Raw genomic sequence first — 23967 nt, 5'->3', positions numbered from 1 at the left:
AAAGCAAATAACTTGCCTGTTTTCAGGGCTCTCTGCAGGTTTCCTTAAGAGTGGGTCAGAGCCATTTGTGCATTAAAGGGGAAAGAAAGAATTGCCCCTCACAGCTTGGATCTTTGTCTGATCCTGCTCAGGAGGTGCTGTTAAAGTTGAAGAGTTGTTTACTCTGGAAGCGTGTCCATGGAGCTGGCAAACCAGTACCACAAAAGCAAGGCAGGAAAGTGATTGGCCAGCTGGCAGCAGGGACCATCCCTTTCTGGCCTGGCACTGCAGCATCGCCAGCAAAAGGAACTTGGCTGCTAGACTATTAAGCTTGAAAATGTAGCTGAAAGGACTGTACTCCTGAAATGAATAGGTTGACAAGAAACAGATTGCAGGGAGCTGGGCAGGAGAGCTGCCAGTCTGGGTCCATAGGAATGACTGAATGGGCTGGGTCAGGATCTTTGGGTGTCAGCAGGGTGTGAGTGGCAGCCTCAGTGGAGGAGATGAAGCTGCAGCCTCTGCTCTCCATTGTGATGGGGCTTCTCTCTCTCTCCATACTCTTCTGCCTCTGGCAGCCAGTTCTTTGTGATAGTGCCTTTGCCAACACTCAGTGCATATCTGAAATACAAAAGGGATGCTAAATGTTGGTTTTATCCTTTCCAACAGGGCCAGTACTGTGACATCTGCTCCTCTGCAAACAGCAACAAGGCTCACCCCATCACGAATGCCATCGATGGGACAGAGCGCTGGTGGCAGAGCCCCCCTCTCTCCCGGGGCCTGGAGTTCAACCAGGTCAATGTCACGTTGGACCTCGGACAGGTAAGCCAAGTCCTTCTTGGTTATGCTGTACACCAGGCTGGCAAGGACCTGCCCCTCTGCTTCTCAAATCCTTCAGGGGTCCTTGCTGAAGGTGAGATAAAACCTGCTTGTTTAGTGCTTAAACCACGACACAGGGCAGGAGGGTTTGGTTAAAATATGGAAGGAAAACCTTGTCTATGTGTAATATTAAGTGAGGTCTGTGCTATTTGCTGTTATTATTCAGGCTGTCCCTAAATACTGAGTTGGTCATGGAAACCTTTGCAAGTGCCATTCCCCTAAAGAGGGCATCTGCCTCCTGAAGGGGCATGGTTAGCAAGGCTTCACCCCAGAACAGGAGAACACAGGCCTGAGGAGTTTAAGGTTGTGCTGTAAAACTTTAACTGGTGCATTTAAAGCTCTTTACAAACAGCAAGTCCATCCTGAAGCTCTTCCTATAAAAGACAAAGGAAGACAATGGATGCTTGGTCTCTAATGCTGGCAAGTCAAAAGGAATTAACATTGTAATAGCACTGTTGCCAGCCCCCTTGCCTCTATTAATCCACAAAGCTATCCCTCTGGAAATGGGTTAATTCTCTCAGATTTTTCTGGGCTTAGAAAAGGCTCATTTGTCTCTGCAGTTTGTAAGGTGTGTGACTCCACGTTTACAGCTGTGGATACCTGGCATGTATTGGTGGTGATACCCTCTGTCAGATGCCTCAAACACCCACTTTAATCCGCAAGATTGTCTCTGATCCACTCCCTGCCCTGCTGCAGCACTCGTTTGGAGCCTCTCAAACACTCTTCACAGGTTCCCTCCCATGAGTGCCAGCTCTGAAGCTGTGCTGTACACAACACCAGCAAAGCATCTCTTAACGCCCAGAGCACATCATGCGTCGCATAATAGCTGTGTGGGCAAAGGCTCCCCGGGGCACACACACTGTGCTGATCCCGTTAGCCAGCGTAGGTGGCATCTGCTGTGTCTCTTGGAGAATTCCCATCTGGCAGGGGTGTGCTGAGTTGCTTGGACTCCCTCCTCCCACCAAGGGCCAGCCTGGAATGTGGCTCTCTGATCGCTCACTGCTTCTCTGGAAGGGGAATTTCAATGACCAACTTCCCTTGAGAGCTGCTTCTCCTCTTTGTCCTTCTCTATGGCAACTTCTGGCTTTAGGCCAGAGCTAACAGCACTTGAAAGCTGTTCCATTTGGCTCACCTGGGGATTTGCAGACTTCAGATCTGCTGTGCTGGGCGCCAGAGCCTGGAATGATTTGGGAGGCTACAGTACTGTTAAAACTGAGCTGGTATAAGTTTGCCTTCTCTCTCCTCTCCCAAGCCTCTGTATTTGCTCTGGGTACCCTTTGGGATGGGATTGCATCCAAGGCTGGCATCAGTTGTTTCACCTGGTGGGGAGATTCTCTGGGCTCACAGAGCCTCTATTTCTGCACCACTTTTGCAAAGTAAGCGGTTGCCCAACTGGTCTCAACAGGAGCATAGACCTAAAGCTTCAGCCCATTTTTCATGGCTTCCTCTTAATACGTGCCTTTATTGTATGTAATTGCTATAATAACCCGCTAGTGCTCCCGGTGAGAGGCAGTTCTTTGCTTTTCCCTCCTTTGTGTTGGTAGGTTGGGCAATAGAAATGTTACAGAATCGCTAATTTCCTCCTTTTGAAGGTTTAAAGCTGGTGGAAAGGATGGAAGATGAAAAGAGGAACTCGGGGGACCCAGCAGGGTCTGCAGGGCAAGTGCAGGATAAGGCCAGGATAGCTGGCAGCCAGGCTTTGCACATTCCTTGGATACCTGTGAAACAGGTAACACCCTCAAAGGCTTGTCTGAGAGCAGGGCTTTTCTTGGCAAGCAAACAAGGCCTCTCCTTGCTCTCTATGACCCTCTAGGGAGCTCTTGGACCAATTCAGGCTTAATTGAAGGGACTGAAAGCTTTTGTCCCTTTGGGGGGTCATGAGTGCCTGGAGCTGATGCATGGTGCTTCAGCAGGGGCTGGCACAAGGGGTTATGGTGTCAGCCCCCTCCTTCCCTGCTGGCTTGGTCCCTTTAGAGCCATAAGTACTTCATTACCAGTTGGAATCGGGTTTCTCCAGCCTTTGGCAAGGCTGTGGCAACCGGGAGAGTGGCACTTAATTAAGCAGCCTGTTGGTCTTTGCCTTTCCTGGCTGAGAGCTTGCTCTCCTCACAGGGATGTTAAAATCCTATGGGAAGAAGGGAGGGAGGAATGTTCACAGCCAGCAAAAAAGCTAAAGAAGGGCTCAGGCTGGCCACCCAGCTGGTGTGAGCGTATTAAACACTCGCATCACGTCATCTCAGTGCTAGCAGTGGCCTAATCTTAACAGCTTCATCAGCAAAAGGGATCAGAGCTCCCACCACAGCATGGGAAGAGATTGTGGCTGATTATCTGCTGGAGCACTTGGGTCTGAATTGCTCCTGCTGGTGCTGTGTGTTCCTGCTTCCTTGGGGTGGAATAGTTTTCCTTTCTGGAATCGGTGAGGGGAAAAGCTGGAAGAGGAGGAAAAGTCGCTTGAGGTTTCCCATGTCAGACCTGGGTCTGAGCACCAGAAATACGGCAAACGGCTCCAAGGAGGAAAGTTAAATGGATTTTTCTCACTTTTGATCATGACCTTGTGCTTAAAGCTTTAGTGTATTTAGGATGAGTGGCTGGGCTTCCGCATGGATGTGCTGCAAATTCAACGTCACAGCATCATGATGAGAAACAGTTCAGGTTTTGGAGGGTGGAAGTGGGAAAGTGCCTCTGCTGCAAAGGGGCTATGCAGGGAGCGGAGGAAAACATGACTCACTGCCACTATGGGAATTGTCCCCAGTGATCCTGCTGTGATGAAGTGCCCCAGTGGGTGGAGGGGAGGAAAGGGTGTGATGGAAGAGTCTTTTCTTCTTTTTTCTCTTCAAGAAGGTCATTTGAGTCAGAGCTGACAAAAATCAGGAGGCCGAAGGAAACATGAATGACTGGAATCCTGCCAGGGCCTGACATCCTTCTTGCATGAAGGTGAACCCAGGCCAGCCCTTCCCAGAGATGTTTATGGACAGTTGGTGCTTTATGATAAACTCTGTGAAGAGGAATGCTTGCAGTCATGCAAGAGCAGGAGCTTCATGCCAGTGCTTGCTCGAGGTTAATGACTGCAGTGTGAAGGTGGCTGGCTAGCATCCCCCATCTCCCCCCATCCCAGAGCCTGCTGGCCCCTGTGACACTGGAGAACGGCAGGAATTCAGACTGAAGCTTTGCAGGGAGTTTTGATTTACATCCCAAAGGTATTTAACTTGTCAGTGCTGTGCAGAGGGCACGAAGCCTCCTCTACATACCAGCGAGAAACACCTTCATCCATTCACCTCTGCCACGGAGGAGAGAACAGAAACCTCCTCCTTTGGAGAGCTCCAGGCTGTTGCTGCTTTAAATGCAGCTCCCTTTCGAGTTGAAAAGAAAGGAAAGGACCAGGATTGTGAGGCCAGGCCAGTGTGAAGGTGTGTTCCATAGTCACTGCAAGATGTGTTTAGGAAAACGAGTAGATCAATAACTTCCTGGCTGCCTTGAGAAGTATCTTTCGAGTTTTCCAGCTGTTACAATGGGATGTGCCAAAGTTACCACTTCTCCTGCTTCCATTGAACTGATAACTCCTTCTTGCCAGGCTCTTCTGGCTCCCAAGTCAAGCTTTTCCTTAGCACAATACACACTAGATGCTTCAGCCCTTGGCCAGCAGGCTGCTATTCTTTCAGTGTGAAATGTCTCTCAGAGGGAGGTGGGTGTTTTTCCTGTGGTGCATTTCCAAAGCATAAACCTACTTCCTTTACTTCTTGCACCGCAAATGTGACCCCTTGGGATTGGCTTTGCAGAGCCGTTGGATGTGGGGGCACTTACAGGTTCTGTGAATGTGGCTGAATGCCTGGCTTGCATGAACAAGTCAATCCTCTTTGTGTGAGCTGATTTCTTGTTGTGAATGTTAAATTCCTCCTCATTCTTGGTAGATGTGGGCTGGGTTCTGTAGGTGAAAAGCTGCCTGGCCTAATGCTAAAGGAGCACCACTGAACCACAGCATAACACCTTGTGTGTCAGGGTGCTCTGAAATCATCTTTCTCCTCAATTTCAAGCCTCCCATTTATTTCCATGTAATTGAAATACAACTGGAAGCTGCTGGTGGAGATCTTCAGGAGCCCTCTTTGAAAGGCAGCTGGAAGGAAGGAAAGCCTCACAAAGCAATGGGCTGAGGTTTAGCCCCCTGCCCCCAGCAAAAGCCTTCAGCACACAGATAAATCTGATGTTTATTTGCTGGCTTAACTGATCAGAAAACCCTTCTTGATGAGTAAACCCATGAAATCCCAAGGGAAAGCTCATGGTGGTTATTGAATGGAGCTGTTGTCTGGGAGGCTGCTTTACCTATGCTTGGTGTGGGATAGGGGCAATGGATCCAAGAAGAGTTTTCAGCTGAAAACTAGATGCATTTCCCTCTTTCACCTTCTTCCTTTTGCCCCTTTGTTTCAGTTGCTGTGAGAGCTCATGGCTTCTGAGTGATGTATCTGCTGCCTACATGTCCCTCTGAGGCATCCTTGTTGGTTCTTGTACACAGGGGGAAACTTGAAATTAATCTCTTCCTTTCCTTCCCCTTGGTAGGGAGGTTTTCCATGGTGTTTTCCCCAGCCCATGTCTCTGGAAAATGCCCAACTTCCATTTCTCCCAGAGCAAGTCGGATGCCAGGTTCACTTCTGGATCCAAAGCAGGCAAGGCTGAGACTTCTTTCTGCTTTGTTACTACTGCTCTTGGTTGTTGTAAGGGATAAGATGTGTGGAACATCCCTTAAGGTAAATCATGGGTGACACATGCATTTTAATTGTATGCTATGTTTACTGAAGTCCTGAACCAGTGCTGCTTAAAATCAGCTTTGCAGGGCTGCAGTGATGGTGTTTCACTTGTAGCGTGTGCTCCCCAAAGACCTGTCATGGCTCACGTCTGCCAGGCTGCGAGCACAGAGGAGGCTCCCAGGGAAGCAGGAGGCTCTGCACACATCGCTCAGCACCGTGGCACCTTTTGTGGCCTCCAAGGAGGACGTTCCTGTCCATCCTTTGCATTGTACAAATGACCCTTGTGCTTCAGCAGCTTAATCTCCCCAGAGGCTGTGCTTGCTCTGCCCAGACCTGATCCAGCTCTGGAGAATTCAGGTGTTAAAATAAGCCTCAGCCTCCCTCCCAGACAGCTCCAGGTAATGACTGATGAAAGGATAATTGCTCTGTTTCCAAGAAGTGCGTGCGAGATTTCCACTGTCATTTCTCCCCACTTCTTGTTGCCTATGTTTAACGTTGGCGTGATGAGAAACAAGGAGGCTGATGGTGGTGGTGAGCTCCCCCTTCCCTCCAGGCTGCCCGTTCCTGCTCAGCTCCCTGGGATTCTTCAGAGATTAGGAGAAAGCCTCGGGGAGAGCAGGAGCTGGGGAGAGGTCAGGCGAGCTGCAAGCTGGCGTATGGGAGGCTTTAGTGTGTAATGAATAGCTGGAAGGCAAACCTTGCCATTTCTTGCTGTTCTTCTGGAAAGTGGCTGCTTGGCTGGTAAACAAGAGCGTGAATGTGTGCACATTAAAGTGCTCCAGGGTCAGCTTTGTCCGGCCTGTTTGTGGTTGTACCAGGCAAGCTAAAACAGACCCAAACTGTCTGGGTCAGAGCGTTGTGTTTTCCTGCTCCAGCTGATGTTACCAGGGAGTGTTGTGTGGAGGTCAGTGAACCCAGTGGAACAGGAGGGATTCACAGCTCTGAGGTGAGTGTGATGGCAGCTGAGTAAGTTGGTTGTTTGCTGTGCTTTGGCTTGCCCTGTCTCCAGAATAGGAATACTGCATCTGTCTCCATCATTTTGTGCGCACAGTCTGTGTGCTGGAGCTTGCAGTACAAAATCATTTGTAGAAGAGAATGATTTCTTGAGTCAAGCCCCCAGACAGCTGTTGGTCACTTGCAGCCCCTCTCTTCTGTCCATCATCTTCCTCAGCAAGTGCCAGCACCCATCACCACCGCGGGGTGAGCTCATGCCCTCAACAGTCACCCAAGTGTGCCCTGATGAAGTTAGGAGCCTGGACGTCCTGCTCTTGGTGTGACCATGGATGCTGGGAGACACCCTCATCCTGTGGCCTTGCACAGTCCCTTCAGTTCTTGATATTTGTCCTGAGCATGGAGGAGCCCCTCAAGTAGGCTCTTCCTGCTTCCTGGGACAGGCTTCCAGGAGCTGTTCCTGCCCTCCAGAGCCCTGGCTCAGCTATGTCCTGGCTCTGATCCACTGGGCTGCCAGGGAGGATGCTAAATACACTTCTGAACATCTGCCTAGTCAGCTTCTCTGCTCTTTCAAGCCTGTTCTAGCCCCCTGCACCTTTCTTTTGATGCTTTACCAAGCCTGGCTCTGCCCTGCTTTCATCTCTGCCTTATCCTTTTATTAGAGTCATAAATGTGGGCCTCCGGGCTGTGCCCAGCCTTGATCCTCAGCCGTTTCCTGTTTTCTGGATGCAGTGCTCTTCACATTCCAGACCTCCCCTCATATGTGTGATGCCAGGCAGTGCAATAAATAGTACCGTGCTTCCCGTTTGATAGAAACTAAACAAAAAGACCAGTAGGAAGACACAAGATGAGGCACATGCCTGGTGTGATGGGGCAGAAGAGTCTTTCTAAATGGCTTATGAGCAGACTCAAGATCCGTGGCAGCTAACTGGGAAAATGTGGCCTATTCACACAGACCTGGTAACTGAGTTTCAGCTTCTGAAGGCATGCTGAGGGTATGGCTTAGAGAGACTGGAGCAGGGGTTTGTCATAGTGGGAGATCCAGGGAGGAGGACAAGTCCTTTGCACTTGGATGGCTTCCCAAGGTGAGGACGATGCAGTGGTTTGGGGCTACTTTGGTTACCAGACTGACAAGGATGGGAGGAATGATGATATTTTGTGCTCCATAGAAGGACTTGCTGAACAGGGGTATAAAAAAGGCCCTTGTTAACATGAGGTCACTAATGGAAGGTGTGTCTGGAAGGTGCCAGCTCCTGTTTGTGCAGCACTGGAAGCAATGTGCTGGTTTTCTCCAAGCACCCCAACCTGGCCCCCTGAATGCTGCTTTGGAAAGGCAGCACCTAGTCGCAGGGAGAGCAGAGGTGGGGCTGCGGTGTAGTTTAGGGCCTCAGCATCCACTTCCTTCTCAGTTCTCTCCTAAAACAGTTCCATGCATTCTGTAGGTAGGCTGGATTTCACCTACTTGATGTCAGAGAGGGTGAGCAGGTAACAGGGGCTGGCAATTGCTGCCACACAAGACTTGCTAGGGCTTGTCAGTCATTGCTCCTGAAGGGCAGTGTTAGGATGGTTGTTTCACTGTCTTGTCCTTCCCTCTGTTGAATAACAAAGCGTTCATGGGAGTCGTGAGACTCCTGGATGTGGCAGGAAACATCGTGCTTCTTGTTCCCAACCCCATCGATCTGAGAAGCTGTGACTCTGGCAGCAGGGTTGAATTAGCTGAGCTCCTGGTGCAGGGGTATGTTTGTGTTGTGTGATATACATGGTTATCTGGAAGTGTAGGGTGGCTGCCATTAGAGTAAGTTGCCTTTACCCTAGGAGATCTCAGTGATGGCTTTTATTGTACCTATGTGTGCTGCAACCCACATCTTTGATGGAGCAGACCTACTGGCCAAGCCTGTGTGTATAACTCGGCTCTTGTTGGTGTGCTCTGCCTGAGGATCATTTTGCATCTTCAGTTGGCATCCTGATGCTTCTCAGTGCTTGTTTGCATAACCCATACAGTGACAAGCAAACAGCCAAACCCTGACAGTTGCCACCATTTTTCCCTCATGCATTTAGTAGCTCTTTCCAATTTCTTTGCCTGCTTTGATACAGAGCTCCCCCCCTCACACGCTCAGCTGAGCTCTATTTATGGGTTCCTATGAGTTCCCATCACTGTGGATGGGACCATGCCCTGTGACCAAGAAACAGTTGGCATGCGTCCGTAGGCATCTCTTGGATCTAGTTAAATGCACATGATGCCAAGCGCTGATGGGAAGGGGAAAAGAATGGCTTTCTGGTATTTGCACTGAGTTGCAAACTGTAAACACAGGCTCATGACTGCAAACAGAAATCTCTGTCACTGGCTTCATCATGACTTCACTGTTGTTGTCCTGGCTGTTTGCTAAAGCTGTTCCTTAATCCTTTTCCAGGCTTTTGCAAAGTCTGCACCCACTAAAACTTAGTGAGCATGAAGATTTTGGCTGGACTCCAAGCTGGGCTTAGTTTATTCTTTACCAGCCATTGCTTTCTGCCTTGGAGTAGGTTTGCTTCAAGTCTTTGTAAATGGGACTGTAAATACAAGGCGGGGGCTCTTGGGGTATTGTGAGTAAAACCCTGTGTTCTTGTGAGCCCTTATGCCTGAACAGCAGCAAGAGCTGCCGCACAAACACTGTAGCTGCAGATCTCTGCTGGTGTTAGCAGTGGCATTGGGAATGTTAATCCCATTGCGGCCCTGGTATGTGCTGCTGTTGGGTCAGCTAACCCGGCTATGAATGGCAGTGTCATGGTAGGGAAACCTGCTGATAAATGCTACCGCAGTGTGTGGCTGTGACACTGATTTTGAGATGAATAAACCTGCTTGCACAGGTCGGGTTTGGCTTTGTTGAAATGTGCTAACAGCTGTGGCTCTAAACCCGCTGGTGTCAAGGCTTGCAGGACCCATGCAGGAGAACTGCTGAGAAGTGATGTTGCTGAAATGTTTGGAAGCTTGGGACAGTTGGGTTTGGTGTAGGGAGTTAGTAAGTGGTGCAAGGGAAGTTCTCTTCCTCTTGGAACAGAGTCTTTGTATGTGTGGGACATGAAGCTGCTGACTGGTGGTGGTCCAGAAAGGCACCTTCCAGCACCTCTTGGCCCTGGGAATAGACATGGCGGAAGTAAGAAAGACAAGTTGTTGAGAGCAGAAAGGGAATAGCATTTGCCGCCTCCTGGAACTGGGTTGAGAAGCACACAGAAATGAGGCGAGAGCTGGAGCATCCATAACCTCTTCCAAACCCAATGGTAGGAGTTAGGTATATACTGCTCTTGGTGCCAAGGGGATTCCTCTGAGGTTTGTGTGAGTCCATCATCTTTGGCATTTGGCCATGGAAAATGAGAAGCCTTTCAGTGGCTTTGGTGGCAAGCTGAGACCTCTCACTTTGTGCCAGTTTTTAGCTAATTCATCATCTTCCGTTTCCTCCCTTCCTCACCCTTCCCATGTGTGCAGGTTTGTGACAGGATATCCACTCCATTCAAGGGAATGGGGGAAACGTTTGCTCCTAGCATGGCCAGTTGCCAAGGTTGCTTTGTTCTCCTTGTCACTGAAAGGACAGCCCAAGGAAACCCTGGGACTGAAGCTGGCATGCAGCTTGGAATGGATTTCCTGTAGCTCTGGAAGTGAAATGCATGACACAGGGGTTTTGTATTGAATTATTACTGCTTTTTATCCCACAAACACAAGAAAATTGAAGACCTGGGTGGGCTATGGACAGGCTGGGTCTGAAATCTTCTCTTTGGGAATTGTCACAGCTACACAAGCTGTGCTTTGTCAAGGTTCAGATGAGTCTTGGGAGGGTTTTAGGTGAATTAAGAGCTGAGCTTGCAACAGGCATGGGTTTCTAGGAGAATTCAGTTGCTAAGTTAAGAGGAGGGTCACCACTGCACCATTCAACATGCTGTAGCTGGAGGCTCGTCTTGCTGACACCCAGTTTGCAGAAAGCCTTTTTGTAACAAACAGGATGATGGTGGCAAGAAAAGTGGTGAATTGCAGTGTCTGGGTTTTAACTCCTTGGCGTGGCCATAGCAATGATGTCCAGGGCTCTGGGGTGATGGGGTTATGGGCTGTATAGAGAGGGTGAGACAGCCCTTCCTTGGTGAAGGGGGTAGTGCAGCAGGCTGGTGCTCTAACACCATGTTCTGCCTACTGTGCCCTGCAAGACAGAAGGTTTGGCCTCTGTTTGTCATTGTAGGTTATGTGGCATTTACCTGCGTGCATGCTGTGTTGTGGTGGGATCATGACACTGCTGTCCCAGGGCCCCAGAAACTCTGGGAACTTCACAGACATCTAACTCACTGTTGGCCACAGAAGGAGCAGGAGCTGTTTCAAGTCTTATCCAGTATCTAAAGCACAAGATCCTATTTGTATCCTTTGGAAGGGGACTTGAGTGTTTCTTTTTTCAGCCCATGATTTAGCCAAGGGCTTCCTAAATAGACTTAGCAAGGCTTTGTCAGCACTGACAAGGGTCTTACTATAGCTCTTTTATAGTATTTTATTATTTTTAGTACTGGCTGGTCATGGAGCAGGTCCCAGGTTTGTAGAGCCCATCTCAACAAGCTTGTGTTCCTAGCTGATGTAGCTGTGCTTGCAGAACTCCGGGTTTAAACCATCCTGCAAGCTGTCTACAGCAGAAATCAGAATTCCTTTGTCTGGCTTCTTAATTTCAGTTATAAACTGGCCCAGGAACTCCTACAAATACTTGAATTGTCTTGTACAATGAACCTGGATTGGTATTTCTTACTGTAATTTAACTCGTATCTTGTACAGCTGGGAACATTTGTTTGCTCTGGATGGTAGGAATGTCCTCTTGACAATGTGCTATGCTTTGGTGAGTATGAATAGTGGGCTTTTCCACCCCCCTCTCCAGGTTTCTGAAGGCCAAAGTCTTGAAAGAGCTTAGAAAGGCTGCTAAAGCTGTGCTGATAAGATAGGCAGCAAATGTGCTTGAGAGCCTTACATAGGAACAAAAATGTCCAAGCTGTTTGCTTTCCCCTTTACAGTGTGAAGAATTAATATGTCTTACTAAGGAGCCTGGGGAACTGTGTGCTCAGAGTAAGGGCTACACTCAAGTATTATTCCTGCCTGCCTTATGTTCTCCCTGGGGCTGGCAGCTGAAATGCTTGGCTCAGATTTGCTGAGCTGGAGCTGGTTCGGACTCTGCAGAGTCCCAGTGGTTGCAGTTTCATTTCTAGCGGGTTGCCATCTGCAGAGAGCCACTTCCATGGAAGGTGTGTTGGATGAACTTCATCAGACTGTGCTGCTGTGAGAAAGACACTGCAGCTATTGCTTGAAAATGTGTGTTTAACCTCCCAGGTAAGTGACATACCTGTGCTGTGCCCCCACCCTGGACACATGCCACTGCACATGCCCTTCCTTCTTTCAGCAGTGGTCTTTCAGTGGTGTGTGCTTACACACCCAGACCTTTTATCTCTACTAAATCACAGCTTTCTTAAGCCCTTGTGTTTTCTGTAGCACTCCCCTTATCTCTGTTCCTTTCCAGGGCTGGGCAGTGGGAGCAGGGAAGCAGGAGGGGCTGAGCAAGCTGTGAATGTGTGCTTGCTCTGCAGTGATGCTGTATGGCTTGGAGCAGTGGGAGCACCTCTAGGGACAGATGGGTTTTCCCAAGTTTCTGGGCAGCTGGGCTTTCTGCAAGGCAATCATTCTCTTTTTTTAGTAGGATTTGTAGTGTATGCAGCACAGTTTGCAATTTCTCATGTGGCTGTCAGCTTATGGAAAGGAGCTGAAAAACTGGTTTGAAAGTTGCTGTCACATGCTTGCATGGTGTTGCTTCTGCTCTCTGTCCTCTTGTCCTTCTTTCCAACCATCAGAATAGGGATACTGTGAAGTCCTAGGAAGTGCTTTCAGTATCCCATGCAGACTCTGGGACCAGGTAGCATATGCACTTTTGCAGCCTGGTGCTGGGACAGGGCTCTGCTGTCCACACTGTCAATGGCTCCAGCCAAGCCAGGGCTGAGCAGCCCCATGCGCTGCACTGTGCCTTTTGGCCACATTAACATCGTTTGTAAGGACAGTGTGGCTGGTGTCCTCATGAAATTACTGTTTCTGATGAGAAGGATTGTGGCTGCTTCTGTTGTTTTCTTTCCCTTTTCCTTTAGTAAGTGTTCAGCAGTAGCTTCACAGTGTGCAATTGCCTCCTGGTAGCCGCTAGGCTCTGGATTATCCTTGTGTGTGTATATGTGCAGGTGTACGTCTCCAAGCGTGTACATTCTATTGCCTGCTTGTGGCTGAACCTGCAGAGAAGACACTGGGTTTTATGGCTGCTTCTTCAAGGACATCTTCCTTGCTTGTGGGCCCATTGAATTGGAGAGTGCTGAGTCTGAGCTCTGCTTCCCAACAGGTTTCTCTTCTGTATGGAGGTTTACCAACCATAGTGAAGGGCAGCAGCTCCACAACTCGCACCACCTTTGCCTCTTTCTGTAACTAGAGCTGGAGGTCTAGGGCATGGCACCAGGAGTTTCATCTTCACATGCTGTTTTGGAGGAAACGGGTGCAATGTGGGTGCATCTGGATGAGGTTTGATGCCTGCTGTGGCGCAAGCAGCAGTGTGGATGTAGATATCCTCTGAATAATGGCAAATAGTTGTCTAGCACAATGGGGTTTGCTTGGTTTATAAGGCATCTGACCTCTCTTTTGCAAAGGCTTTCAACAACCCAATTTACAGCCTTGGAAGGGACCACCCAGGGTATGGTTTCGTGGCCAGCAGAAGGGGGAGGGAGAGAACTCTTCAAAGAGCAGAGGAGGTAAAATTACTACCACAACCCATATATTGATTTCATGAACCGTGAGGCTTGGAGGCAGATGCCAGTCTGCTTTGCTGTGATCTTAGCAGAATGTGACCCCTGTCCCTCAGCAGCAGGGTATGGAGGAGATCACCTTTCCCCAGGCAGATCCGATTTCTGGAGGCTGTCGGGACGATGTTCCCTGTGCCTGGGAACAGTGCTGGGAGGCTTTGGCTGTGCTCGGGAGACACACGCAGCACATCTAGTATAAACACTCACCACAGCAGCCTTGGAGAGCAGTGCCAAACTGCATTGCTGTAGCTACCCTGCCTGCGTGAATGGCTTTGCCTCCCCTCCTTTGAAGATGGTGACTCTCTTTGAAAACAGGAGATCAAGAATCTGGTCCCGGGCAAGTTAAAAGACACTATTTACAAATGTTTATCCTGGAGAGTATTTATAAAGCTCCCGTTGGGAGCAGTGGCCTCCCGGGGACTGCAGAGTACAGCTTCCAACAGCTTGTGAGCCAAACTGCTCAGGTTCGCAAGTGTCCTGCTGAGCAGTGCCACTTCTTCCCAGCAGCCCACGATGCTCACATTGCTGTTACACTTGGTGCTGCATTCAGTGCTGAATTGCCCTTGCAAGGTCCTTGCCTCTAGAACTGCAAGTGTTCAGCAAATGGTAGGAGTTAAATGGCTGCTCTGAAGGTGTTTTGGGATACTCGCACCAGGTTGTTAAAAGCTTCTTGTTAATCTCATAGTAGCAGGACATGCTGCAGCAATGCTACTGCCGCTTCCAAAATGAAGCATCAGCCCCATGTCCTTCATTCTTGCTCCATGGAGGAGCAGCGTGGATGGAGACAGATCAGTAGCATGTATCTCCCTGTGTGCAGTTGTGTGCTCTCCTGAATGGAGAGCAAACCCTGGAGCCCGATGGAGATGCCTGTGCCTGCAGTGCTGATGGCCCCACGTTGCTCTAGCAGGGACGCGCACTGGTGGTCAGGGCATGCTGAGTCTGTAATCCCATGCTTATGCTGTATCCATAACTAGTACTTGTGGTACTTTTTCTTGCATTGAGAGGTAATAAAGTCCCCTGGGTGATGTTTTCTGGGCAGGGAGTGGGGATGAGGGCTTGGGTTTTGGCAGTGGTGGAACCCATCAGTTGTGTACCGACACCATTGGGAAGGGGGGAACCGGAGATGTCTGCCACCCTCTGGGGCACTGTCTGGTGCCGGTGCTGGAACAGCTCTGGGGTTTATTTTCCCCACATCCTAACTCCTGCATCTCACGTCAGCAGCGAGACCCGATGCGGTTCAGTGTCCCTGCCCCGCATGCCTCAGTTGTCCCTGGGGCCAGGACAGGATGTCAGCGTGTCCGTGGTGGAGCTGCCGTGGGTCAGGTTGCTGACAGGGAGAGGGGGGACAGGTGCTGTGCTGGCAGCACTGCCGGTGGGAATAACACCCTCCCGGATTGGGAACTGGGTCAGCAGCGTGACCTGAAACACCCTGTGGGGCTCAAGGAGCTCTGGGCTATGCCTCTTCCTGCGGGTCTCTGCCTCACCAGCCAGAAATCCAGTGTTGGAAATGTGGGCAGGTGGATTAGTGCTGCTGCTGGCTCAGGGCTGCCTGAGCACAACGCTTACAGGAGGGATGTTGTTTGCTGTTGGCCTCTTCTCTGTCTGCTGAGCCCTTTCTGACCAGGATAGCTGGAGGTGTGTCAAAGGCATCGGTCCTCAGCTAAGTGAAGCTGTTATGTTTGAGCTGGGTTTGTCTGTCAGCAGCAAGACCTGCTTTCTGCAGCAACGTTACCTCCAAGGCAGCCCTGTGCAGGTCAGAAAAGCAGGGCTCTATGGTGAGCAAAGCAAAGCAGCCGCAGATGTCTGAGCTGCAGGAGCCGCTGGGGCTCGAGACCAGAGTGACCGCACGTGTCTGCAGCGTGCTTCATCTTAATGTGTTGTTTATTTGATGTCCTGTTTGTTCTGGCAGAGCTGGGCTGCCTGCAGAGATAGATAAGTGCGTGCTGCAGAACAGCGTGAGCTGATTCTGCTTCTCAGTGCCTTGCATTTGCCAGAAGCAGCTTTTCCTCCCAGTGGTTGGTACACAGTAGCCAGGGCTCCAGTAAGGCAGAGGGGGGGGAAAGGGGAGAAGGGTCTGTCCATCCCATAAGGAGGGGAGGTGACACACTTCATTTTGGAAGTGCCTTTGGTGTCCATGGTGGATGCAGCAAACCCAGAGGAAGGCTTTAGGCTTTGGTTGCCCCACAGCTATGGGAGACTGTGCTGGATGGGCTCTGGCTTGTGCCTTCCCTCTTCCCTTGTATCTACTGCTGGTCCTTTGAGGGGTGTCCAGTGCTTTCGGCAGTCTCCACTGCACAGCCAGCAGTGCCACTGGCACACAGGATGCATCCATGGTGGGGACAGTGAGCAGCCTGCCCCAGAGGGACTGCCTTCTGTCCCACCACCGAGCAAGCCATCCATTTCCTGTTAGTAGTTACAATAACACAGCGTGTTCCTTAGGAACAACCCCACAGAGTCCTCCCTCCGAAAGAATTCCAACCTGCCATGAAATTGAGAGGAGAAACATTTTCCCAGGCAAGCCTGTCCAAAGCAGAGCACTTCTGTTCTCATCGGCTGCTCTGGGGAAAGCCATCCATGCGTCCGACAGCAGGGGTTTGCTGGAGGTGTGAGGGCAAGAGGAGCTGTCCTGTGGAAGGGAAGGAAGGGAACAGGGACTCATCTGGGCCACTTGTAATTCCCTCTGCTGTGTTCCTGCTGTAAAGCTGGGGCTGTTCAGGCTGGAGAAGAGAAGGCTGTGAGGTGACCTCAGAGCAGCTTCCAGTGTCTGAAGGGGTTGGATGCTGGAGAGGGACTCTTCATTAGGGGCTTTAGTGATAGGACGAAGGGTGATGGGTTCAAATTGAAACAGGGGAAGTTCAGGCTGGATATAAAGAAGCTCTTTACTGTGAGAGTGATGAGGCACTGGCAGAGGTTGCCCAGGGAAGTGGTAAATGCTCCATCTCTGGCAGTGTTCAAGGCCAGGTTGGACAGAGCTTTGGGTGACATGGTCTAGCGTGAGGCATCCCTGCCCATGGCAGGGGTTGGAACTGGGTGATCTTAAGGTCCTTTCCAACCCTGCCCATACTATGATTCAGGCTGGAGGAGCTGTTCCCAGGGACAGCTTGAAGCTGGGAGTGGAAGGGAGCTCACTTGCCATCCCAGGGAAGCAGGATCATGTCAGCATCACCCAGAGTGTATCAGGCAAAGAGATGTATGGTAGAGATTAAAGAATTCCCTGATATTTCAGTGGCTGATTGAAACCATACTGAACCCTCTGCCTGGGGGAGCTGCTGCATTTCATTAACGAAAAGCAGCTTCTTTTCATCCTACCGGAGTGGAGCTGCCAGGGGCAGACAGAAAACACGATGTTGATATCACACTCACGATATGATCTTATCAGCTCCTGCCTGTGAATTGTGACCAAGTTTAATTGACTCTTTCCCCAGGGTCGGTTGGGGAGGGTTCCCCTTCCTCAGCAAAGGAGTTTTCCAGATGCTTACTTTAAAGGAGGCAAAAAAAAAAGGGATTTTCTTTGGCCACCTTTCCAGCTTCCAGCTGTGAAGGGCTGGAAATGTGGTTTTCATTATGTCCAAGAGAGAAATGTTTCTTTCTTCCAATTGGGATGGCAATAAATATTTCAAAATGTAATATGCTGTAGACAAGCGAGTGAGTAACACTTGTTTTCCATGCAGCAGCATGCAGCAGGTCTTGGCTGCTGTGATGAACGGGCTCAGGAGTCGCTGTGGTCTTGCCTTAACATATGGGCTGTGCACATTCACTTTGTCTGGGTCTAGATTCAATAACCAAGTGTCTGGTTCTGCCTTCAGGTAGCTTTGCATTGATAAAACCCCCAGACAAACAAAAACCAAAGCAGAAATGATCAGGAATCTTTAGCATCCCCATTGCATTAGCCTCCCAGCGTTCCTGCTGTCGGCAAACACACATTGCTCTTGCAGCAGATCTCCATCCTACGACTCCTTTCTCCTCATCTGACCCCAGAACAGTTGAGTTCTGCAGTGAGCCTGATAAGCTGGTAATGGGGCTATTTTGGATGAAGAGGAGGAGGGGTGAATTCCAGCTTTGTGGAATATTCCCTCCTCTGCCAGTGTTGCTTTGCTCATAGCAAGGGTGCTCCAGCTTGCATGCTTCTGGTGAGCTTGGCCAGGCCAGCATGGCCAGGGCACTGCTGCAAATGAGAGGGTGGCAGGACACCACCTTGCATTTATTCCAGCTGATCTTAGTTAATTGTGTTGCTGAAGTTTGGCAACTTGGATCTTAAATCACCCACCCTGCTCTCTCCTGCCTATGTGCCTTTAAAGATGTCTCCATCCTCTTTTTCTCCTCTGTTTTCTGTGGTAAGAGCCCAAAGCTAAGAAGGAAGCAGGATGTGAATTGACTTTTCAGGCATTTTAGACCTTCATTCCCAATGTGGGAATGCTTTAAAATCTGTTTCGCCCACAAAGACTGCAGCATATTTTTCACTTCAATGTTTAATAAGAATTTTTAAAGGAATTAAAATACCAATAGAAGCAGGAGGGCATAAGCCAAACATCAAGAGAAAACCCTTGAGGATAACGTGAGTTTGTGAGCAATTTGGTCTTGAACTCTGTGGGAATTGGACTAGATCTGTGAGGTCTTCCCGGATATCCCTACATAATTCAGAGCCCTAAAAATAGCTCAAAACTTGAATAGCCTGGATGACCTCAAAGCTGCTTTGCAAGAGACTTGCAGCATAGCCAGAGTAGGTGAACACCCTGCAGCCCATCTGGGCTTTAGAGCCCCCTGAGGAGGCAGTTGGGGCATTGCTAATTGGTTACTGGTCTTCATTAGCATCAGGCTTTGATGGATAGAGCTCTTGAGTTTGCTTCTACAATGAGCAAATAGTGCTGAGGGACTGCGGCCTCTCTTGGAAATGTGAAGAGAGTCTAAAGGGTCCAATTAAGTCTGTCCCAGGAGGGGTTCACAGAAGACCTCAGCCCTCAGCACCATGGGTTGTGCTGGCCGGGAGCTGCTGCAGTGATTTATTCAGTGCTGACCCATGGGGATGAGCAGCTCGGAGGAGGAGATGTGAGTGTATGCATAAAGGTACTTGCAATGGAGCTCTGGTTTGAAACAAAGCAGCCAATTTCCTTTCACCACAGACAAGCCTTATCTTGGGAGATTAAGTCTGTCTCGAATGGAGCCTCAGCTGTCATAACCAGCTCTTCCTGGGTGGATCCAGGCTTGAGCAACAATCCCATGGCAGCAGGCTGGGCTCTGGCTGTGCCTGGTGAGCCCTGGTCTGTGTGGGAAGTGCTGGGATGTTCTGGTTTTGGGGTTTTATTTAAACTGGTGGGGGAAAAGAGCTGCAGGGGCTGTTGTCCTGCATGTTCCTCAGCGGGGCAGCTCAGATGCCTTTTGAGGCATCTTGTTGGTGCCTGACTGTTGCTGTGGGACAGATGTGTGCATCCTGTTATGCTGTCAAGGAAGAAGGCTGCCTGGGATCCACCTTGCTGGTCTGACAGGCATGGAGATTTCTCTCAGTAGTCATGAGTGTATGTTGTCTGTAGAAAAGGTCTTCTCTGGGACATGGTCTCCTCACCCAGAGAGAGAAGGTTGCTTTCTCCAGCTCCTTGGGAACACTTTTCAGTGCACTCTTGCAGATACAACTGCAGGAATCAACTGCTTCATGGTTGTTGTCCAAAGAAGGTTGAAGATTGGCTGCTTTGTAGACCATGTAGACCATGTCTTATGGTCCTGGCACAAACATGGCTGAGATGTCTTTGCCTTTCCTCCTTCTCCCATGAGTCCAGTAGGTGTTGCCAAGCTTGAGATCAGTGATGGGTGGCAGATAGGTTGGTCTGGTTTGACCAGTGCTTTACCTGTCAAGCTGTGCTCAAGGTGCTGGAGGAATTCCATAGTTACGCTGTCCTCAGCAGCTGGGGGAGATTGCTTCTCCTCACCTCTGCATGCAAAACCCCATCCTGCCTTTGCAAATGTGCTGGATAGTTGGGTTGCCAAAGAGTTTGGACTGGTGTGTATATATATACATGCTTCTTTTTAGCTCATTCATATTGTTCTGTGATGTTAGATGTTCTTTTTGAAGTGGGGCAGGAAGAGGCTGGAAGTAAGATAACAGCAGAAGGCTGGAGTAAGCCCTGCAAGTAGAGGTAATGCACTTCAGAGATTACAGGTGAACTGCCAGGATGGAAGGTTCAAGGAAAGCTGAACTTCTTGCCTTTGGGATGCTTATTTCTCTCTGCACAGCCAGCTTGGCTTGTGATGTATCTCGAGCACCTTCTAGTTTAACTGGGACCATCCATTAGATATAAGTTTGTATGTTCAGAGCTGGATGACATGTGTATTCCTTCACTGAATTCTTAGGTTGTTAATCTTAGGATTTAAAGGATTTTGCTCTTATACCTGGCCTAAATCACAAGGTCTCTCATGTAACCTCTTGAGCTTTTACTCCCCTGCATTCTTGTGCCACGAATCCATCTTGTGATGTCTGACACTTTCACAAAGAGGAGAAATTCATTGCTGTGCCTTTTGTCTTGGTTTTCCACCCTCCCACCCCAGCTTGTTGGGAATTTGGTGTTACATCATTAGGGATTTGTTAATCTAAGGGAGAGAGGTCTCTGCCTGTCTGCGTTGCAGGTTTCTCTCTCTAACTGCCTGAGTTTGGGAGGTGTTGAAAGCAGAGTGGTGATGGGCAGATACAGTGAGCTATGGGAGCTGGCTGCAGGGTCACGCTGGCTCCAGGGGGTTTAAGACTCTTTCAAGCCAAAATCCATTCTTGAAGGATGGTTCTGGAAATTGCTGAGCACTGTATCTCATAGGAGCTTGAGATTCATTTTGGGCTGTCTACCTTCCAGCCCAGTTTGGACCTGAACTGAGAACCAGACAGACTCTCCTTTGTGAATGTGCCAGTTTCTTTGCTTGGCTTGAAATACCCTGCATTAGTAGGTACCCCGTCCTTACTGGGGTGTTATTTAGCCACAAACAGTGTTCGCTGAGCTTAGGCATCAGCAGTACAATGTAGGTGCCACTTATCATGCTAGGCAATGATTTGCTTCAGCTCTCCCAAGCCGATCTGCAGTGGTCCACACTGTTTGCATATAGAAATCATGCAAAAATTGATGGCTCTGCTGCTGAATTGCAGAGCAGAAGAACTGAAGTGGTATGAAAGGTCAGACCAGATTTCTTAGTGAGGAGCTGTTTGTTTGGAGGAAGTTGAGGAATTTTGGCCTAGTGCACGCTGAATTCCTCCTTGGTTGTGTGGGAGCTTGGGCTCAGGGCAGGCAGCTCCGCTCGCAAATCCACTGGGGCTTTAATTTATAAGGACGTGAACACTTTGCATCTTGCAGGCTGTGCTGTGCCTGCCCCAGCTGGTGGTGGCTTCCAGGAGTGGGAATCAAAGGAGATGATGTGCAGGAGAGCCCCCTGTTATCCCAGAAAAGGTCATGGAGGTGCATGGGCAGAGCCTGGAGGACTCAAGGACAAGCAGAGCCTTTGAGCTGTGCTGCGCTGAACCATGGACTTGCGCTTCTTCCCAGCTGTGCCCATACATCTGGACCTGGAATGTGCCATGTCCTAATGACTTGGTTTCATCACGGTTGCTGCCAAAGTCACGGATTCCTTCTATATGTTTTGAGAGCAAACAACCAGTTACTGTGAACACTTTCTTCTGTGCCTGTCAGTGTGTGTGCAGCTGGGTGAACAGTTAACCAGCCTAACCGAGAGCTGTTAAATTATACTGGAAGGAATGGGAAAGATTGGGAGCAGCTCTGAGCAATGACTGCCAAATTCTTGGTGAAATCTTCTCATGGTGATGTTGTCCTTGGCTGGGAGAGTGATGAGCATGGGCTTTTAATGAGATTCTTTCTTTTCCTTGTGCTCAAGGTCATCGTTTCTACCCCATTAGACTGTTGATAAACAAGAGGTACCAGGCAGGGCCATCACTATGAGAAATATTACAGCTCTTGACTCCAAGCCCATCCATTCTCTCTGACCCAGGAGTGGATGCCCCAGGAGGCCTTACAGACTGCTTTGATGGTTTGGCATCAAACCATCATTGGTAAAGCCTGGGCTGGGCTCTCCTCCAGCCCTGCTCAAGTGCCTGCTGCGCAGAGATGCGCAGTCACTGGGGAACAGGGACAGGTTTTGCTCTAGAGTTGGACCTTATTCTCTATATATAGCAAGAAGTCATGATAGATGGGGGCTTTAGCCATGCAGGGATATGTTGTGGCAGCATATTGTGCCAGCCTCTCCTTTGTACGTGTGTATCGTCTGTTGTTTGAGTCTTCCTTCCCAAAGCAACCAGTTGATGTTCTTGAAACGTTGGTTTAAGATTGTTCCCTGAGCAAAGGCAGCATTGGGGTGAGCTGCTCCTGCAAGAGGTTGTCCATGTGAACAGGAGCACTGGAGAATGACCCAGACAGAGCCAAGTGAAGTGGACTTAAAAGGTTTATTTGCAGGAACTGATTGGGGGGCATTGCGCCCTTCATCCTAGCCTGGCCATGTCCTTCCAGGCCAGAGAGGTGCTTGTTCAAGTTTGCTCTGAAAGACAAATATTTAAGTCTTGTCTGTAAGGGGTTACTTTACACTTCTCCCAGCAGCCTCATAAGTTGCAAAGGCCATTTCAGCCAAGTGCAGGGTATCTCCTAATGCACAGTGAGAGCTTAGTGTGGGTGAAGGCCTTATCTGTAAGTGACTAAAGCCTCATCCCAAGGAATTCCATCCATCCCCTTCTATCCTGACCGCATTTTGCTCTGCTGTGACGCCTGCAGTTACCTACACCCACCATGGGCGTATCTGTCTCCAGTGGCACTTGGGTGTCTGTTGGCCAAACACAGAAAGGGCTCGTTCAGGAGGGACCCCACTTGCTGGGGTTTAAGCACAAGCTTGTGTTTGAGCATGTGCAGGTTGCTGTGTCAGCATCCCCTGAACGCTGTATGTGTGGCTGTGTGGCACTTGCTGTTTGCAGCTCCAGGCAGGCATGGATTTAACAGGATGCTCCCCAAAACCTGCATCCTACCCATATTCCTCCATGCCCCTCTCCTTAGTGTCAGCTGCCTGAACATGCTGCTTGTCAGGCTCTACTGCTGCCCCATTGGTGGTTATTTCTAACACTTGGCTATCCAGATCTTCCATTCAGCCCTGTGCGGGCTCGTGGAGCCACAAGTGATGGCACTGCTGTGTCCTGCCAAGTGCTGCATGCAGATTTGGTTCCCTGAGGATTTTTGGCAGGAGCGTATGGCGCTGGCTGGGGAGGGACAATGCACACAGGAGGGTGCTGTGAAGATAAAGCAGTGTGTGTGTGAAATTGGACGAGCCAAATCCTTTTCAGAAGTGGTGTTTAAAGAAAACTCCTTTGTGGAAAATGCTCTATCAGCTGTTCCTTAAGCTGAGCTGCTTAGAGAGGGAACAGCAACTGTTTGTAAAATAACATCATGAGACCTTGGGTGGCTGCTGCTGTTACATCACTGAGCAGGTTTCATGCTGCCTGGTAGCTCCACAGCTGTGCTTTCCAGGAGAGGCTTTTCCTTGCTCTCTCTCAATAAACCCCTTGAGTTTTGAGAGAAGAATTTGGAAACAAGCTGGTGCCAAACCCAGTCCCTTCCCTGTGCCCGGGTCTGGTGCTCACCTCCCTCCCCAGCCCTGCAGAGGTGTGTGAACAGCTGCAGCTTTGCAGCTCCGTCCTCTCTCCTTGAGCTTGCGTCTGTGCATGTCCTGGGCCGGGCAGGGGATGCTGTCACCTCCTGCAGCAGCAGTGGGCTCAGGGCAGCCTGTGCCTTGTCCCAGAGGAAGATAAGAGCTACCTACCTGCAGCTCTGATTTCTCTCTGAGGTGGTTCCAAACCTGAAGGGCTTCTGAGCATGGGTGTGATGAGTTGCAATGGGCTCTGCAGACAGTGAAAGGGGATGGATGATTGTTTCTAAAACTTGGCTGTCTAAATCTTGGGAGAACAAGGATGGAGGAACCTTCTCCTTCAGAACCAGCAAGAATAGTTTGGGGAAAATGTCCTTTTCAGAGCAAGGATTGGGCATGCACACAAACAAGAATGAGGCAGGAGCTGCTGTGAGCAAAGGAGGGAAACGGGCAAAGTGTGTTTGAGCTCACACCCATCTTTCAAACACTGACTTTTGTGCCTTTCTGTGCAGGGTTTGTTTGGTCTCAGGGGCTTGAGTATCTTGCAGTAAATGACTGGATAAAAAGCCAGACCTGCTTGGAACCTTTTTCTGCTGCCAAGAGGTTGAAATAGTTCTTGTGTTATTGGAAAGACAAGGTAGGCACACACTTACCAGCAGCTAAATGTGAGAGATTTAGGATTCTGATTTATGCACTGGGAAGAAATCAGTGCGCTGTAGGGCAGCAGGGGGATGTCAGACTGTTAATGAGTAAATCCATTGCTTCCATGAGAATAAATGATTACAGGCAAAAGATGCAAAAAGGGCAGGTCACTGACCCAGAGCAACTCAAAGCAAGCCAAAGCTCTCTGGCTTTCCCAGGCTTTCCCACCTTCCACGTGCTTGTTTGCAGAGAGAAAAGGTGGATGAAGAGGTTTGGTCACTTACTAGCTTTAGTTGGGCAGAGGTGACCTGTGCTCCCAGGGAGCTGCTTTTCCTTGGTGCTATGG

The 23967-nt window shown here is 49.6% G+C and overlaps 1 protein-coding gene across 1 annotated transcript in view; it reads left to right on the top strand.

The window, feature by feature from the left end:
• Positions 1–23967, top strand: part of LAMA5 (laminin subunit alpha 5) — a gene marked incomplete at both ends in the record, with an annotated part of 82103 nt that overhangs the window by 5596 nt on the left and 52540 nt on the right. Inside the window, one exon of the mRNA XM_080627585.1 lies at positions 646–798. Within this exon, the coding sequence (XP_080483711.1) occupies positions 646–798 (153 nt within the window). The remainder of the gene's footprint in view (positions 1–645; positions 799–23967) is intronic.

Source organism: Psittacula echo (assembly GCF_963264785.1).
Source record: "Psittacula echo genome assembly, chromosome: 12".
Taxonomy (NCBI): Eukaryota; Metazoa; Chordata; class Aves; order Psittaciformes; family Psittacidae; genus Psittacula; species Psittacula echo.
Note: the sequence above shows the minus strand (reverse complement) of the source record. Positions and strands in the feature narration are given on the sequence as shown.